At 48.0% G+C, this 17,044-nt stretch overlaps 1 protein-coding gene across 2 annotated transcripts in view; it reads right to left on the bottom strand.

Moving 5' to 3' along the window:
• Nucleotides 1-17,044, bottom strand: part of FAM222A (family with sequence similarity 222 member A) — a 54,675-nt gene that overhangs the window by 14,983 nt on the left and 22,648 nt on the right. The window contains exon 2 of one of the 2 annotated variants that reach the window (XM_004281390.3): nt 11,059-11,190. The exons of the other annotated variant lie outside the window; for it this stretch is intronic. Coding sequence (XP_004281438.1) covers nt 11,059-11,140 — 82 coding nt within the window. The 5' untranslated portion in view covers nt 11,141-11,190. The remainder of the gene's footprint in view (nt 1-11,058; nt 11,191-17,044) is intronic. 2 annotated transcript variants of the gene reach the window in all.

Below are 17,044 nucleotides of genomic sequence, written 5' to 3'. Positions count from 1 at the left end.
CAAGATGATAATATTCCCTACACTGCTGTACAGATTCAACACAGTCCCTATCAAAATCCCAGATGGCTTCTTTGCAGAAATTCACAAGCTGATCCTAAAATTCATGGGACCCAGAAGACCCAATACAATCTCGAAAAACAACAAAGTTGGAGGATTCACAATTTCTGATTTCCTGACTTACTACAAAGCTACAGTAATCATGACAGTGTGGCACTGGGATAAGGAAAAACATGTAGATCCAAAGAACTGAGAATCCAGAAATAAGCCCTCACGTTTATGGTAAACTGATTTTTGCCGAGGGAGCCAAACAATTCAATAGGGAAAGATTGGTTTCTTCAACAAATGGTGCTGGAATAAACCACACGCGAAAGAATGAAGCCGGACCTTTCTTCACACTATACACAAAAGTTAACTCAAAATGGATCACAGACCTAAAAGTAAGAGCTAAAATTAGAAAACTCTTAGGCAAAAACAGGAGTAAATTTTCTTCCTTAATGTAGGGTTAGCAAAGCCTTTTTAGATACAACACCGAAAGCACAAGTGAAAAAAAATTTTTTTTTTTTTTGGAAAAAGAAATTTTTATTTCATCAAAGTTAAAACCTTTTGTACTTCAAAGGACACCATGAAGAAAGTGATAAAGGCAACCCTAGAATGGGAGAAAATATTTGTGAATCATGAATCTGATAAGGAACTTGTATCTAGAATATATAAAGAACATTTACAACTTAATAAAAAGACAGCCCAATTTAAAAATGGGCAAAAGAGCAGAATAGACATTTCTTCAAAGAAGATATACAAAGGCCTATGTGCACATAAAAAAATGCTCAACATCCTTAGCCATTAGGGAAATGCAAATCAAAACTACAGTGGTACCACTTCATCTGCACTAGGATGGCTGGAATCAAAAAGATGACAAGTTTTGGTAAGATGTGGAGACACTGGAACCCTCATACACTGCTGGTGGGAATGTCAAATGGCGCAGCTGCTTTGGAAACCAATTTGGCAGGTCCTCAAAAACGTAAGCAAACAATTACCATGTGACCCAGCAATTCCACTCCTAGGTGCATATGCAAGAGAAATGCAAACATACGCCCACACTGAAAATTATATACAAATGTTCATAGCATTATTCATAATTGCCAAAAATGTGGAGATGACCCAAATGTCCATCAGTTGATACGTAGGTAAACAAAACGTGGCATGTCCATACAATGGGATATTATTCGGCACTAATAAGGATGAAGTACTGATGCATGCTACAACACGAACCTTGAAAACATTAAGTTAAAAAAGCCATACATAAAAGCCCACGTATGACATGATTTCATTTATATGAAATATCCAAAGTCGGTAAATCTAGAGAGACAAAGTAGTTTAGTGGTTGCCTAGGGCTGTGAGGGGGCTGAGGGGTAGCTGGGCAGTGACTGCTATTGGCTCTGGGGTTTCTTTTGGGGGTGAGGAGAACATGGTCTGGAAGTTCATCATTGGTGATGGTTAGACAACTGTGAATTTATGCTAAAAAGAATTCACTAGTATACTTTTAATGGGTGAGTTGTATAGTCCCTGTTACCATACATGTAAAACTGTCCCCACCCCCAAGTGAAATAGTATCTTTTTGTAATACACATTTTCCAACTCTTTGTTATAGATACAGAGCTGGCAGACTACCATCTGCAGGCCAAATGTGGTGTGCAACCTGCTTTTGTAAATAAAATTTTATTGGAACCCAGCCATGCACACTCATTTCTGTGCGTCTGGGGCAGTTTTCGCACCACGATGCCGCAGAGCTGAGTAGCTACAATAGACACTGTGTGGCCTGCGAGGCTGAATATCGGCTCTTTACAGAAGAAGTTTGCCCACTTCTGCTGTAGAGGAATGAAATTGCATCTGTATGTTGATATTCTTTTTTTTTAATTTTTTTCTATTATTCCACTTTTATTTTTTAAAAACTTTGTTGAAATGTAGTTGATTTACAATGTTGTGTTAGTTTCAGGTGTACAGCAAAGTGATTCAGTTATGCGTGTGTGTATATATATACATATATATTCTCTTTTAGATTCTTTTCTATCATAGGTTATTACAAGATATTGAGTATAGTTCCCTGTGCTGTACAGTAGCTCCTTGTTGGTTATCTACTTTATGTATTGTGTGTTGATGTTCTGTCTGCAAATCTTGCTGAATTCTTGTTCTCTTGAGGTTTCTATGCAGACAGTCTGACTTCTTTCTAATCCTTAAAACTTGTTATTTATTATCCCCTGTCTTACTGAGATGGCCAGGACCTCTGTACAGTGTGGGAAGGCAGTGATTTGGGTCTCTGTCCTCCTCTGATTTTATCAACCCTTGCGTTGGTTTGTGGTGGACTGTGGTTGTATCCTCCGTAATAGAAGAAGGAAGTTGCCTGCCGTCCTAGTTTGCTAAGAGCTTATTTTTATTCATTCAATCGTAAAAGGAGGCTAACTCCATCCGGGCCTGTCCTGGCTGTCACCTCTGAGCGTCTCTCCTCTCCTGGGCTCGGTTCCGAGGCGGGGGTGGCCCTGGACCATCCCTCCATCCCCGGGGCTGTGCTCAGCAACAGCTCTGTAATTGAATCTGCGGTGCGGCCAGCGGTGGGTTTTTAATTTTATTGGAATTTTAAATTGCTTTGTTTCTTCCTTATTTTATTAGTGTTAGTGGAAGCAGCTGCACCTGCAGGAATGCTTGTGGGGCTACGGCCCACAGGGGCAATGGCGCCAGCCTTTGGGGCTGGGGGCGTTGGGCAGGAGTCAGGTGAGGAGGGGTGGGCGTTGGGGAGAAGCTTCATCTGTGAAGATGCGAGGGATGGGCTGGGGAACCTCTTATCCCTTTGTGGGTATGGGTGTGGGGAAAGGGGTCCTGCCCTCTGGGGGAGATGGGGGCAGGTAAAGGGTTTGAGTCTGCTGCCAGGCCCTGGGGATTCTCTCCTTTTCTTCTTATTCCCACATCACAGCGGAGGAAACTAAGGCCTAGAGAGGGCCAGTTCGTCATTTGCCCAAGACCACACATACATCCCATTCTGGGCACAGCCAGGATTTGACCCCCAGGCCATCTGGTCTCAAAGCCTGTGTCCTGGGGGCTCCTGGGGAAGAGAGCAGGACAGTCACTCAATCCTCATCTTCAGAGGACCAGCCTGAGGCACAGAGAGGCTGCGTCCCTCACCCAGGTTCCGGCAGAGCGAGGCTGGACGCTCACACCAGTCTCCTAGGGTAGCTGCCACGGCCCCTCCCTCCCTGGATGACAGGTCCCTGAGTCTACCCCTGCACCAGCCAAGCCCCCATGGTGCCTCTCTGCCTGGCCCATACTTTTAGCGGCGTGTGACTCAAAGTTTGTGTATCAAAACCATGATGAGAAAGTCAAATATTTATTAGGGGCACGGTCCTGAGCAGCTGAGAACAGGCTTCTGTCCCAGGGATGGGTGGGTCCTGTTTGGGACCCAGGGACTCTACCCAGCTGGGAGTAGCCCAAGATCTTAGGCCTGAGGTAGGGAAGGGGGATGGACTTTGCCTCCCGCCACATCTTTTTCCCTTTCTTTTTCTCCAGGTCACTTTCTCCGGTTAGCTGGAACAGGCTACAACAGCCAGTCACCTGGGCTCCTGGACACGTGGCTGCCCGTACCCCCGGCTCGGCCACCTGCCTGACCTCAGGTCCTAGAGAGGTAAACAGCCATTTCTGGTTCACTGACTATGTTCTGGGCGCTTGTGGAGGTCAGTCCTCGTGTAGCCCAGTGTAGTCAGGCAGCTCTGATCCCATTTCACAGGAAGAAGAGGGAGGGGGGGCTCAGACCAGGCCACGTCTTCTCCCCACCGGTTTTTTGACATTATTATCACAGATGGTCAGAGCTGGATGGCTTCTTAAGTCCATCTGATCTGACCCCTTGCTTTACAGAAGGGAGAATGCAGGCCCCAGGAGGCCAACTGACTCATCCAAGGTCACTACATGTGGCCCAGTCGAGACCTTTCTCCCTTAGTGAGAAACAGCATAGCCCGAGGTCTGGTCACAAAGCTCAGGGCCAGCCCTTCCTGTCTCGGTTCTGCCTGGGGGCCACAGGGACAAGAGGGTCAGCCTAGGCCTGAATGCCCGGGAGTCTTTCCAGGCCTTGACCAGGCAGCAGGGCACCCAATTCAATTTGCTTATCTCCCTTCTTGCCGCCCTCTCTCCTGTGCTCTTCAGTTACAGGCAGAGTCAGTGTCTTTTCCAATAAGTACAAAGATGTCAAAGGGTCTGAGTGGGCAGGGGAAGCAGGACATCCTTGGTGGCCCTCCACATTCTCTAGTTCCGGCCTTGAGGCAGGAAGGAAGGACTGGCCCAGGTCATTGTGCCCAGCCCTTATCTCCAGCCAGTTGGCAGCAGAGGGCAAGGCAGGAAACACTGGCACCTGGACAGTGGCAATCAGAGGTTAAAATGCACAGATCCTTTAAGCCAGCAAGCCCATCCTGGAAGAATTTTTTGCACAGATATACGTACGTGTACGAAGTTGATGTTCATTACAGCACCGTTCAGAATAGCAAGAGACTAGAAACAACCTAAATGTCCATCAACAGGGAGATGGTTAAAATGTTATATTCATCTGTACAATGGAATACGAGGGTACTCTTTCTGTCAGGTGAGGAATAATCTCGAAGACACATCGGTAAGAAAAAAGGCAAGGATCTGAGAAGTATGTCGGGGTGCAAATGTTTACATAAAAGGTATTTACTGCCCCTCCTACGTGCATGCATTTTTCAGGAGGGTATTTAAGAATCTGCTAATGCTGGTTTCCTCTGGGAAGGACAGTTATTTTTCACTGTAAATTCTCATGCCTTCTGAATTATGTGCCACGGACAATCTATTCAGTGAAGTATCTAATTTTATAAAAGAGAACGTGTTCTCCCTGGAGGCCATGTAAAGGAGGGAAGGGGGCTGTGCATGAAAAACATTTTTCCTTGGAACCGAAGGCCCTTCCAGATTATCTGTCATTGTTCTATTTTTGATGAGGCAGACATGTATTCTGTAAACCCCTATCTCTGAAAGAACACCATCAGAGGACCTTCAGTTCTGAGGATGTTGATATAACATCTTAGGTCCCCCTTGTCTTTCTGGAAATACCCTCCAGAGGCAAGTAATCAAAATTGAACCAGCACAGGACCTAATCAAAATATATGAGAAAAGGGAAGGAAAGGCAAGTTATAAGTAATGGTTGGCAAATAAACACTTCCCATCAGAAAAATGCGGCCACAGAAGAGATGAAGATTATGGCCAAATATTTCATTGTGAAGGAAACAATGTAGTACGCAACTGTTTCCATAACGCAGAAATGCAAAGAGTAGGAGGAAAAAACTTACTATGAAAGGAGAAATGGAATGAGCACAGGGAGAAAAAAAGTCATAGAAAACAGGATGCAAAGTGATCAAAATGAAAGGGAAATAGGGAGTCAGAAAGGCGTAATTAGAAGAGGGTACATAGGGAAGATGGGCAAAAGACAGCCAATCTGTGCTTAACTAGAGTCCCCAAAAGAAGGAAAGTGAAATAATGCAAGCCTTGGAACTGCCTGTCGAAAGGCACAGACTGTTCCAGGAGAAACAGACTCTGAAGGGTCAATCTCAAGACACAGGCTAGTAAAGCAATGGCATGAAAGATGTGGAAAGATCAAAATGAAATATAAAGGAGGAGGGCTCAGGCTTCAACTTCTCCATGGCAACATTCAACATAAGAAAAGAACAGAACAAGGTCTACAAAAATCCTCAAGGAAACAAAGTGACCCAGGAATTATTTTTTTGCTCATTCAAGTAGAAAGTCGACAGACCATTCTGAATGTGCGGGAATTCCAGGAGTGTTGTTCACAGGAGGCCTTAAGCCGTAGACTAAAGGGCAACTTCAGATGGTGGAAAAATAAGGCAAAAGAACTGGTGATGAGCATGGACCGTGTTTATCTAGGAGACTGAGATGGATAGAACTGTGGGAGTGTGGTGATGTAACCAGATGTTAACATCACAAGCCCTAGGAGTAAAGTAATGGTATCACTAAGAAGAGAGGGGATGGGGAAAGAGGGGAACAGTAGTATAAGTACACAGGTGTCCTCATTTTTAATAGCTGGGATCAAAAGATATTTAAAGCTGATGTCAGTTAATAGAGGTTTAAAAGGATGAAGTGAACGCTGAGAAAGTGCTGTAGGGAGAAAAAGGAAATACACTAATTTCATCATTTTGTTCATTTTAGGGTAGATGGAATAGATGCTGTTACAAAGAGATAAAAAAATTAGGGGATTATTTAATGCTACACCACTAGAACAAGAACACCAGCCTTCCCTATGAGTAGTAGGTACACAAAGCAGAGAACTTAGATCACACAGGGAAAGACTTTTCAAAGCAATTAAAGCACAGCATGACTGAACTAATACCAGACATCTGTTATATCAATAAATGTAAATGGCCTAAACTCTATTAAAAATTTTTTAAAAGGCATTCAGATTGGATCACAAAGCTTAATTCAACTGTATATTATATGAGTCACATCTAAACAAAGTAATTCAGAAAGGTTGAAATAAAAGGACTGGCAAAGGTTTCAAGAAAAATGTGAATTAAAAAAGCATCTTAATAGGCAGTTACCATCTTAATAAGATTGAATCCAGGCCAAAAAGTATTAAATACAGCCAAGAAGGATGCAGTTCACTATGGAGATTTAAGGTACTAATACCTGTGCATTAAATTCCATTGCATCTTGGATACACAAGACCTAACTGATGTAATTAACAGGGTAGCTATAACTGGTTAACACCAAACTCTGAATCCCAGAAACAAAGCCACATCTTTTCAAATTCCCATAAAAAGTCACAAAAATCACCGGAGATTATATCACAAAGAAAACTTCACTAAAGTCCAAAAAAGTAGAAATCATAGATAGCATTCTCTGATTATAATGCAATAGAACGGGAAATAACAAAATACAAAGGCACCTACTACCTGGGTGGATGGATGGAACTCAAATGAGCCTGAAGCCAAAGAAGAAGAAATCAAAGCCAAAGTTGTAAAGTTATCTAGAAAATACTGATAATAGAAATACATGCTAGAACCTACAGGATACAGCTAAAGCAGTGCTGAGAGAATTCACAGCCTTAATTTTCCTTTTTTTCTTGTTTAGCAGTATAAAGATTTAAGCCTCTCAAGACATTTTTTAAAAAGGAAAGCAGGAAGAAGATTTTAATAAAGATAAATGCATAAATTAATGAATTAGGAACCAGAAAAGGGTAATTACTAATAAATGGATCCTAAAGATGGTTCTTTGGGAAAGGGGGGTAGATAACCTCATTAGCTAACTAACCTAATCAAGAAAATGCGGAGGGGAGCACACACAAAATATACAATATAAGAAAGAAGGGTGAAGTAATCACTTAAAAGAATTTATTTTGTGCAACCTCATGCAAATAAATTCAAAATGGGTACTTTTCTAGAGAAACATAATTTACCAAACTCATTCAAGAACAATTAGATCAATCATTACAGAAGAAATAGAGAACATTATCTCAGAGTTACCCAGCCCTCCATCTCCCAAATAAATACACTAGCCCAGACTGCTTCATGAAGGATCAAACAGTCTTTAAAGAACAGATAATCCATTTCTACTTAAGCTGTTATAAAGCACAGAGGAAGAAGGAAAGCCTCCATTGTCTTTATGAAGCAAATGTAACACTGATAGCAAAACCCAACAAAAACTCTTCCAAAAAAAGAAAACTAAAGACTATTCTCACTGATGAAATTGAGGCAAAACTCCTAAACAAAATATAAAATCCAATTCTATGGTATGTTATAATGTAATATTTATCGTGACCACGTGGGAACCAACCAGGAATGCAAGGATGGTTCAATATAAAGAAATCTATATCATTATTCATATTAACAGAACAAAGAAAAAACCCATATGATCAGTTTCACAGACGTTGAAAAGTCATTTGGTAAAGTTCAGATTCCATTCTTGATTTTTAAAGTTCTCAATAAAATAGGAATAGATGGACACTTATTTAACCTGATAAAATATCTGCCCCTAAACCAGCATTCTGTGTAATGAGGAAATCCTAGAAGCTTCTCAAGGGCAAAGACAAAGCAAGAATGTCTACTGTCACCACTATTATTTTTCACTGTGCCAGGGACAGTAGACAACACTAATAAATAAGACAAAGAAATCAAGGTATAAAACTTGCAAGGGGCTTCCCTCGTGGTGCAATGGTTAAGAATCCGCCTGCCAATGTAGGGGACACAGGTTCGAGCCCTGGTCCAGGAAGATCCCACATGCCGCGGAGCAACTAAGCCCGTGCGCCACAACTACTGAAGCTCGTGCGCCTAGAGCCCGTGCTCCACAATGGGAGAAGCCATCGCAATGGGAAGCCCGCGTACCGTAATGAAGAGTAGCCCCTGCTCGCCGCAACTAGAGAGAGCCCACGTGCAGCAACGAAGACCCAAGGCAGCCAAAAATAAAAATAAATAAATTTATCAACAACAAAAAAATTAACTTTCCAGAGGAAGGAAACTTTAAAAATGTGTAAGATCTAAATGAAGAAAATACTAAAACATTCCTGAGGGACATAAAAGAAAGTCTGAACAAACAGAAAGGTATAGATCATGTTATTGGAGGGAAAGACATCATAAAAATGTCATTTCTTCCTAATTTATAAATTGCATGCAATCCCAGTAAAAACCCAAACAGGATTTTGTTCTTACCTAGATAAGTTGATTCTACAGTCCAGACAGAAAACTAATGGAACAGCCAAGGAATTTCTGCATAAGAGGATGGTGAATAAGAAGCACCAGCAAATATTAAAATGTTTTATATACATGCTTACAGCATGGATGAACCTTGAAACACTATGCAGAGAGAAAGAAGCCAGTCACAAAAGGCCACATACTGTATGAGTCCCTTCCTAGCAAAGTCCGAAACAGGGGAATCTATAGAGAAGGGAGGAGCCAGGGGGATGAGGGAGTGGGTAAGGGATTTCTTCTGAGGTGATTAAAATGCTCTAAAATGAACTGTGGTGATGGATGCAAAGTTCTGTAAATACACTAAAACCACTGAACGGTACACTTCAAATGGGTGGATTGTATGGTACGTGAATAATATCTCAATAAAGCCATTAAAAATGTTTAAATGTGTTATAATGCTACAACAATGAAAACAGTATTGCACTGATATTTGAATACACTTGCATCCATACCCCACACTTTGCACCAGATAAATTATCAAATAATCAAAGATCGTATATTTTAAAAATTAAACCAGAGAAGAACTAGAAGAATCCCTGGGGACACCTTTTTTTTTATTTTTAAAAATAATCTCAGCATGAGAAAGGACATTCTAAGTATGACACAAAATCCAAAGGCCATACTTCAAAAAACTCGTCCATGGCAGAATCAAAGACAAATGACAATTTGGGGGAAACATCTGCAATTCATATGGCAGGCAGAAGTCTAATTCCATCATATACAAAGAGCTCCTATAAATTAATAAGGACAAAACCCAATGAGAAAAATAGACCAAGAAGATGAAGAGATAAGTCAGTCAAACCACATCCATCAAAATTACAAAAGCACATACCTTCGACCCAGTATTTCTTCTTGTAGAAATTTATGCTGTAGTTTTATTCACACCTTTGTGACATACCCAGTGACAGAGTTTGTTGCTGCATTGCTTGTAATGGCAACAGGTTGGGTATGTTCTTCTTAGGGGACTGGTCAAATAAATTATGGATCATCCGTGCTATGAAAAACTATATGGCAAAAGAATGAGGAAGCTCTTTAGAGGCTGACATATAGGATATACTGCTAAGTGAAAAAGTGAGGGGTAGGACAGTGGATAAAATATGTATATACACACGTTTGCTCGGATGTGCATAAAACGTCTTCTGCGAGGACACACAACAGCGGGGAGAGGAGGAGTTTTATCTCTACACCCCTTTATTCCTTTTGAATACTGGACCACGTGAGTATATTACCATGTCTGAAGATAAAATACATATTAAAAAAGCAAAAAGCAACAACGTAAACACTGTAAATGGCAACCACTCCTGCACTATAGGACAGAGGCAATAGGAAAGGGTGGGGACTGTGGTGACCTGGAGATGGGTGTCCCCTTTAAAGAGGCAATACTTACATTCTAACCAATAGCTACAGGACAGGAACACAGGCTTATGTTACCAGATCCTCTGATTTGTGTTCGAGACACACTACATCCAGATTTTTATACAAACCTCTCCGTTTTTAAATGTGTCTAAATACTTGGGGGAAAAAAAACAAACAAACAACCTATGGTGGTTAAAAATAATCAGATCAGAGGGTTTGGGAGCCCTGTCCTGGATGGTAAAGGAGGACAGACCCTTGGAGGTTACCAAGTCCAGCTCCCTAATGGCCCAGAGAGGGAAAAGACATGCCCAAGATCACCCAGCAATTCAGGCCGCAAGCTGGGATCCCATTCAGGACTACAGTGAACTTTTGAACAACGTGGTGGTTAATTCAGGCATAACTTACAGTTGGCCCCGCATATCCTCGATTCCTCCATATCTGCGGATTCAACCAACCACGGACCCTGTAGTACTGTACTATTTACTACTGAAAGAGATCCACCTGTAAGTGGACCTGCACAGTTCAAACCTACATTGTTCGAGGGCTGGCTGTGTTTGCTTCCCCGTCATCCTCTCTGCTGATGCAGAGGGAGACAGGACACACAGTCAGGTCACAGAAGAAGTGCTGGGGTCGGGGCCATGGTGCTGGTAGTGGTCAGAGAAGGCTCCTGGGGAGGAGGTCACACCCAGTGGGAGTCAGCCAGACCAAGGGAGTGGGGAGGGGCCCCAGGGAGGCAGCACAGCCTGGGCAAAGGCCTGGGAGAACACGGACGGTCCAAAGCAGGGTGGTGGTGGGCAGATGTGCCGGAGCGTGGACGGCTTTCCCCGCCTGGGAGCTGCCCTGCGAGGGCCCGAGGTGGGGAAAGCTTGGTGTGTCCAGGAGAGAGGCAGCCCCGTGGACTGCGGGGTGGGCAGAGGAAGGGGTGGGGCTAGGGCCATAAGGAGGGCGTGTCACTCACACTTGCGCAGCTCCAGGCTCTTTGTCGGGCAGGCCAGGTGTTGGCCGGGGGCGTTCTGGGTCCTCTGCAGGCAGGCCAGCATGGCTGAGCTGGGGGCCCGCGGCGGGGGGGACGCGCTCTGCGGCAGGGGCCCTGTGAGGAGGGAGAGGAGGCGCTGGTCACCGGGGCTGCTCTGTGCCCACCTCCCCCCTCCCCGCCCAGCCCTGCTCACTGTGTGGGCCACCTCCTCCAGGGGGCTTCCCGACGCCCCCAGGCCTGCTCAGACCCTCTCCCCCTTCGTGTTCCCCCAGCAGGCCATCCTTCCAAGAGTGGTGGCCTCCAGCTCTCTTGTAACCGCCTGCCAGCAAATCCGTACCAACCTCCCCGCCCCCAACCTTCAGCCTTGAGCTCATCAAGGGCAAAGACCCCATCTGGTCATTTTGGGAACCAACATGGAAGGGTGCCCGGGAATGGCCAGTGGGCGAATGGGTGTCCCCACTTATTCAGGTGATGGTCTGCCCTCATCCCCGGCCTGGAGACTTCTCACAGCGCCCCTGGAGGGGAGATGCCCGGGATGGTGTCCCCGGGAGAACCAGAGGTGACCTGTGCTGAGCCCTGAGCCCAGGCCCCGAGGGCCATCAGGGCCCCCTGACCGAGTGCCCTACTCCGAACGGAAAGGGCAGGGCCACCCAGGGCAGCTCTGCCAGGCTGGGGCGAGGTCCCCCATGGGCAGCAGCTCAGATGTGGCTCCACACAGGTCCACCTGTGCTCATTCACCCAGATTCACACAGAAACGAGCATCTTTATCTTCACAGAACCCACTTTTCCAAGAACCCAGAGCCCCCGAGGGGCAGGGTGACACAGCCTGCCCTGGATGGATGCGGAGAGGGTGGGAGGTCTCCTGCCAGGGTCAGGGTAAGGAGAAGGCGGGCTCAACCCTGGACACTACTGATGTCCACCCAGCCTGGGCGCCCCATGCCCACCCTGTCCTGCTCCCACACCACCGCCACTGCCAAGGCCTGAGCCACCAAGCTGGGCTGGGTTGAAAAAAGAAGAAAGCGGAGGGGAGGGTGTGTTGAAGGGGAAGAAAGAGAAGTTATTTAACACTAAACAGGTGTCTGGAGCCCTAAATTCTGCCGCTTTCTTCTAATAATGAAGTATTCATGAGGAAAAGCCTTTTTTCACTACTTTCTTAAGATACTAATTTCACAACAAGCTCCTTGTTACGGCGCAATTATTCCAATCTTGTATTTCCCCGAGACGGGTGCAGCCTCCTGTCTGTCCTGGACTCCCGGTAAATGAAAGACAATCACGTACCCACCTTTCATTATGCTCTATTTTACTTTCAGCAAAGGTAGCCTGAAAGAAATGATTTACTCTGAAAGGGACTTTTATTCAGTTTCAAAACCAATTTTCTCCTATTACTGTCTCAGAAAAAAAAAAAAAGAGAGAGAAAGTGGGGGTGGATGGGGGAGGGTCGGTGGTTCTCATGCGCCACGCGCCCAGTCGCCAGCCTTAATGCAGCGATGCAATGAAAGATCTGGTATCCACTTCCTGGCTTTGATTTCTGGTAATTTTAAAATATGCCATTACAATCAGGCAGAAATTATACAGTTTAAAAAGGGAATGAAGTAGGGCTATTGCAGGGATGAAAGCCCTTGACTGCGGGAACGAGGCGCCGCTCCCTGGGGACGCGGACAGCGGGAGCAGGCCATGCTGGGGCCCTTTGGGACACACCCGTACACATGGGGGCAGCTGGCCCCCCTGGACACCTGGGGACACGTGGACATGCATCCCGGACATGCTCGCTGCATACGTTTTCCTGAAGGTGGGCACACCCTGTCATACCCTCGCCCACCCCGAATGACACGCTCCTCTGGCACCTCTCAGTATACGCGGGAAGTGCACGGACACGCACAATCATGTGCCCACCTGGAAGGTAAGAGGCCTGTGCTGACCCTGGCAGCCCGGCCCCTCCCCCTGCTCCAGCCCAGAGCAGCAGCCACTCTCCCTCCACAGATGGGGAAACCCAGGCCAGAGGGAGGCAGCACCCTCCCCGGGGCCACCCAGCAGACAGTGACAGGGTGAACCTGCCCCCTCTCCACTGGGCTACACTGCTCCCCACAGGCTGGGGCAGCGCTGGGCCAGGAAGGAGGGAGGCCAGCCACCTGGCACACCGAGGAAACCTGGGCTGGAAGCCTGGGACCTCCCCTGCCCCAGTGCCTGCTGTGTGACCCCAGGGGAGCTACTGCCCCTCTCTGGCCTTGTAATAGCGCTTCCATGATCCTTCCCAGGTCATTTTTCTCCAGGGTCCTGGCCAAGCCCAGCCCCACTTTGGGAGGTCCTCCCTACCTCTGGCCTTTCACCAGGTGCTGGGGGCCCAGAAGCCCAGCCCCTCTCCAGCGCCCCCCCTCCCCAGGGGCCACGCACCCCAGCATGCTTTTCAGCTGAAAAGGGCAGGCTGGGACTGCAGTGCTAATCGGGTGAGGGGTAGGCTGCCTGATCTGGGGCCTCTCTAGACCCCATCAGCTGCCCTCCCAGCAGGGCTCTGGTTTCCGAGTGCTCGGATGGTGGACGACCGGGCAGCTCTGGGAGCTGAGCGGCCACGTGGCCCAGCCCAGGGGACCACAGAGGATCCCCCAGAGGAGACGGTATCCACGTGAAGGCCTCAGCTCAGCTTTTCTGGTGCAGCCACCTGGATCATTTCGTCCCTCGCCACTGGAGGATCAGCAGCCTAAGAGGCTGTCTTCACTTGGAGAGGAGCGATTTCTCTCTCGACACTCCCAATCCCCCCAACCCACTGCCCATCCTCCCAGGAGCCCTGTGCCTGCTGCTGGGGCAGGTGGGCGGCTCCAGCGTGGGACGTGGGCAGGGGCCAGTTCGGTATCATCCACATCATCTACAAACAAGACAAACAAAACAGAGCCCTGTTTTTGGCCATAAAAATTCTCTCTGGTCCCAGAGTAGAGCCTAACCTCCTTTACCTGGCCCTCAAGGCCGCTATGACCTGTCCTCCCCGCCTCCCACCCCCATCTCTCCTAGCTCCCTCCTAGCGCTCCCTCCAGCCTGGCAGCCTCCCACCTCCAAACCTTTGCCTGTGCTGGTCCCTCTGCCTACAGCACCGCCACATGATCCATTTTAACTCAGACTCTGGCTCCCCTCCTCTGGGCATCCCCCCTCACAGCCCTAATCACACAGAGTTGTAATTGCCAATTTTCATGTCTGTCTTTCTCCACTGGACTGTGAGTTTCTCAGGGGCAAGGACCATGTCTTTTTTGTCTCTTTCTCCCCAATGCCTGGCAAAGAGTAATCACTTTATAAATAGGTGTTGAATGAATGGCTAAATTAATGAATCAGTTATTGTCAGATGAAGTGATGGAGGCCCAGAGAAGCCAAGCGTCCTGCACAAGGTCACACAGCAAGCTTGGAGACAGGACTGGAGCAGGTGCCTAAAACACTCATGATCTTCCCATGACCCACCCCCCGCCCCCCGCTTGGCATCATCCCATCTGCAGAAAGCCGGCCCCTCAGAGCCCCCGCCCCAGCTCATTACTCCCCCAGCCAGGGACCATCCTGGGAGCGCTGCTCATTCTGAAACCCTATCAGTAAATCGGGCTGTTTATAAGCCCAAGGTCTTTTGTGACTTTAATAATAAAAAAGGGGGGAGGGGGGAAATGTCGCAAGCCTCAATGATTAGAATGCTTCCGCACCGTCCCTGACGTGGGGGCTGATAAGACGCCTTATCTCGGAAGCACCCCTAGGAAAAGGTCCCCTCCACCAGATGACGCCCCCAGCTGTCGATATGCCCTTTCATAGCTGAGGCTTTAGATAAAGAAAATGTGACAGGGGAGGGGAAAGAAAGGAAGGAACTTTCCAAGTCCGAGGAGGAACTGAGTCTGTGCCGCTCGCCTTGGCAGAACAATGCATAGCAGAAGGATGTCTGAAGGCTGTCTTTATTTTTATTAAAAGAACAGGGAATTGGGGCCTTTGGCCCTGCCCGCCTTTTGTCATCTCTCCCAGCCTGTCCGGCTGCAGAGGGTGTTGGGGAGCCACCCCCCACGCTGCCAGTGGGAACAGGGAGCTTGAAAATTACAATACGCATGTTACTGCTAATAGTAGCAGTGCACATTGACTGAATGCTCCCTCTGTGCCACGCCCCGTGTGCATCCTGTCTGTTGTATCTCACAGCATCCTCCTAGCAGCTGCTGTGGTGGGTTCTGTTTTTAGCCCCATTTCACAGATTAGGAAATGGTCACAGAGAGCAGAAGTAATCTGCCCAAGGTCACACAGCTTTTGGCTGGCAGAGCCCGAGGGTGTCAACACGGCTCCACACTGTACGGCCTCCAGCCCTGGCTCCAGAAGCAAAGTCCTGCTTCTCCCCGGTGCCCAAGTCTTTGGTTCTACTCCAGGAGGGGCTGGGGTCACAGAGAGGGAGAAGAGAGGAGGGAGAGGAGGAAGAGGGACTCTCAGGAATCCACCTACTCATCCCATAAACACTCATGGAGGACAACGCGAGAGGCTTGCGTGAGCAGAACAGTACAGAGGTGGCGAAAGCAAGGCCCTGCCTCCAGGAGGGAACTGTTTCAAGGCAGCTGTCATTTACCCAGCCATTCATTCACTCATTCATTCATTCAGGCAGCAAACACTCCCTGAGCATCTTTTGGGGGCCAGCCCCATGCCATACGCTGGGAGTATGGAAATCAGTGAGAACATCCTGCCAAAACAGAATATCCAACCGGAAGTGACTGCCTACTCCCAAGGCCAGCCTGTTCAAAGTGGACTTCCCTGGCCTCTCCCTCCGGCCTCCAATATTGCTCTGAAGTGGGAGGTGGGCAGGACTTTCCCCCATGTATCCTGTAGGTCAGCAGTCTGCCCCTCACCAGACTGGGCTGGCCCTGGAGCACGTGGAATGCAGGGACGTACTTGGGCTCCACAGCAGGAGGAGGCTGTGACCCTGTGAAGGCCATGAGCGGTGCCGCTGCCAGCCCCCGTCCTTCCCTCCTCCCTGGAGCTCCCTACTCTGGCCTCTGTGGCTCCACTCAAGGCCAAAGACCCGCTGTGGCTTGGAGGAGAAGGTCATGTGAGGCCTTCCCTGCATCCAATGGGACTAGAAGTTCACAGTAGAGGGCCAGCCCCGGAGGCCTTAGGGTCGCACCTGCCAGGCAGGGGACAAGCACCGGGGTTCTGATTGGCTGAGTGACCTTTAGGAAGCGACAGCCCTTCTCTGAGTCTCAGTTTCCCTTGCTGAAACCTGACGGGCAGTGGCCCAGCCGATCGTAGGAGGGCCTTTGAGGGGATGTTACCATGTGGTTTTCAAACACGATCCAGTGCACTACCTGTGCAAGACACAGGGCTGAGTCCACATAGGGTGGGTTCTAGATGTAGTCTATTCTGGAGGGATTTGGAATGTTGAGTCAGGAAGCTGGTAACACCCGCACGTTAAGTGCTGAGTGGACAGTCGGGACTCTGAGTTCCCTAAAAACAGGCGAAGGAGAAGCGTGCTATTCCCAGGGCCTCACAACCTTCACGGGGAGGGGGCAGGAGTTCCCCCCCCGCCCCCCAGTTCTCACCTCCATCCCCAGGGCTGCACTTGAAGCCTTGCTCTCCTTCACCCTGTCCTGGCCCCAGAGCCTGCCCCCAAATGCAGGGAAGAATTTGAAGTAGAGGCAGAAGGCCGAGGGCCTGGGGAGGGGAATGAGCATTGGCTTGAGAGCCTGAAAGAGCTGGGTCGGATCCTGGCTGTGTGGCCCTGAGTACCGGCTCCCTTCTCTGGATGGGTCCCCACCACCATGAGCCAGGCCAGCACAAATACTCAGAAAGCTCAGGGCCCCCTAAACCACAAGGGGCAGGGTTTGCCTGCCCTTGGCCAGGAGAGAAGGGTGGAGGGGCCCTTGCCCGAGAGTGCCATAGGGAACCTGGGTGCACGACCCTTCCCCCACGATGGGTGGATCCACTGTCTGTCCTTCACTCCTGTCTCTATGGCTGTCGCTCACTCCATCTGCCTTCC

Source organism: Orcinus orca, chromosome 15, assembly GCF_937001465.1.
Source record: "Orcinus orca chromosome 15, mOrcOrc1.1, whole genome shotgun sequence".
In the NCBI taxonomy this organism is placed as follows: domain Eukaryota; kingdom Metazoa; phylum Chordata; class Mammalia; order Artiodactyla; family Delphinidae; genus Orcinus; species Orcinus orca.
The sequence above is the reverse complement of the archived record's forward strand: the minus strand, read 5'-3'. Positions and strand labels throughout refer to the sequence as shown.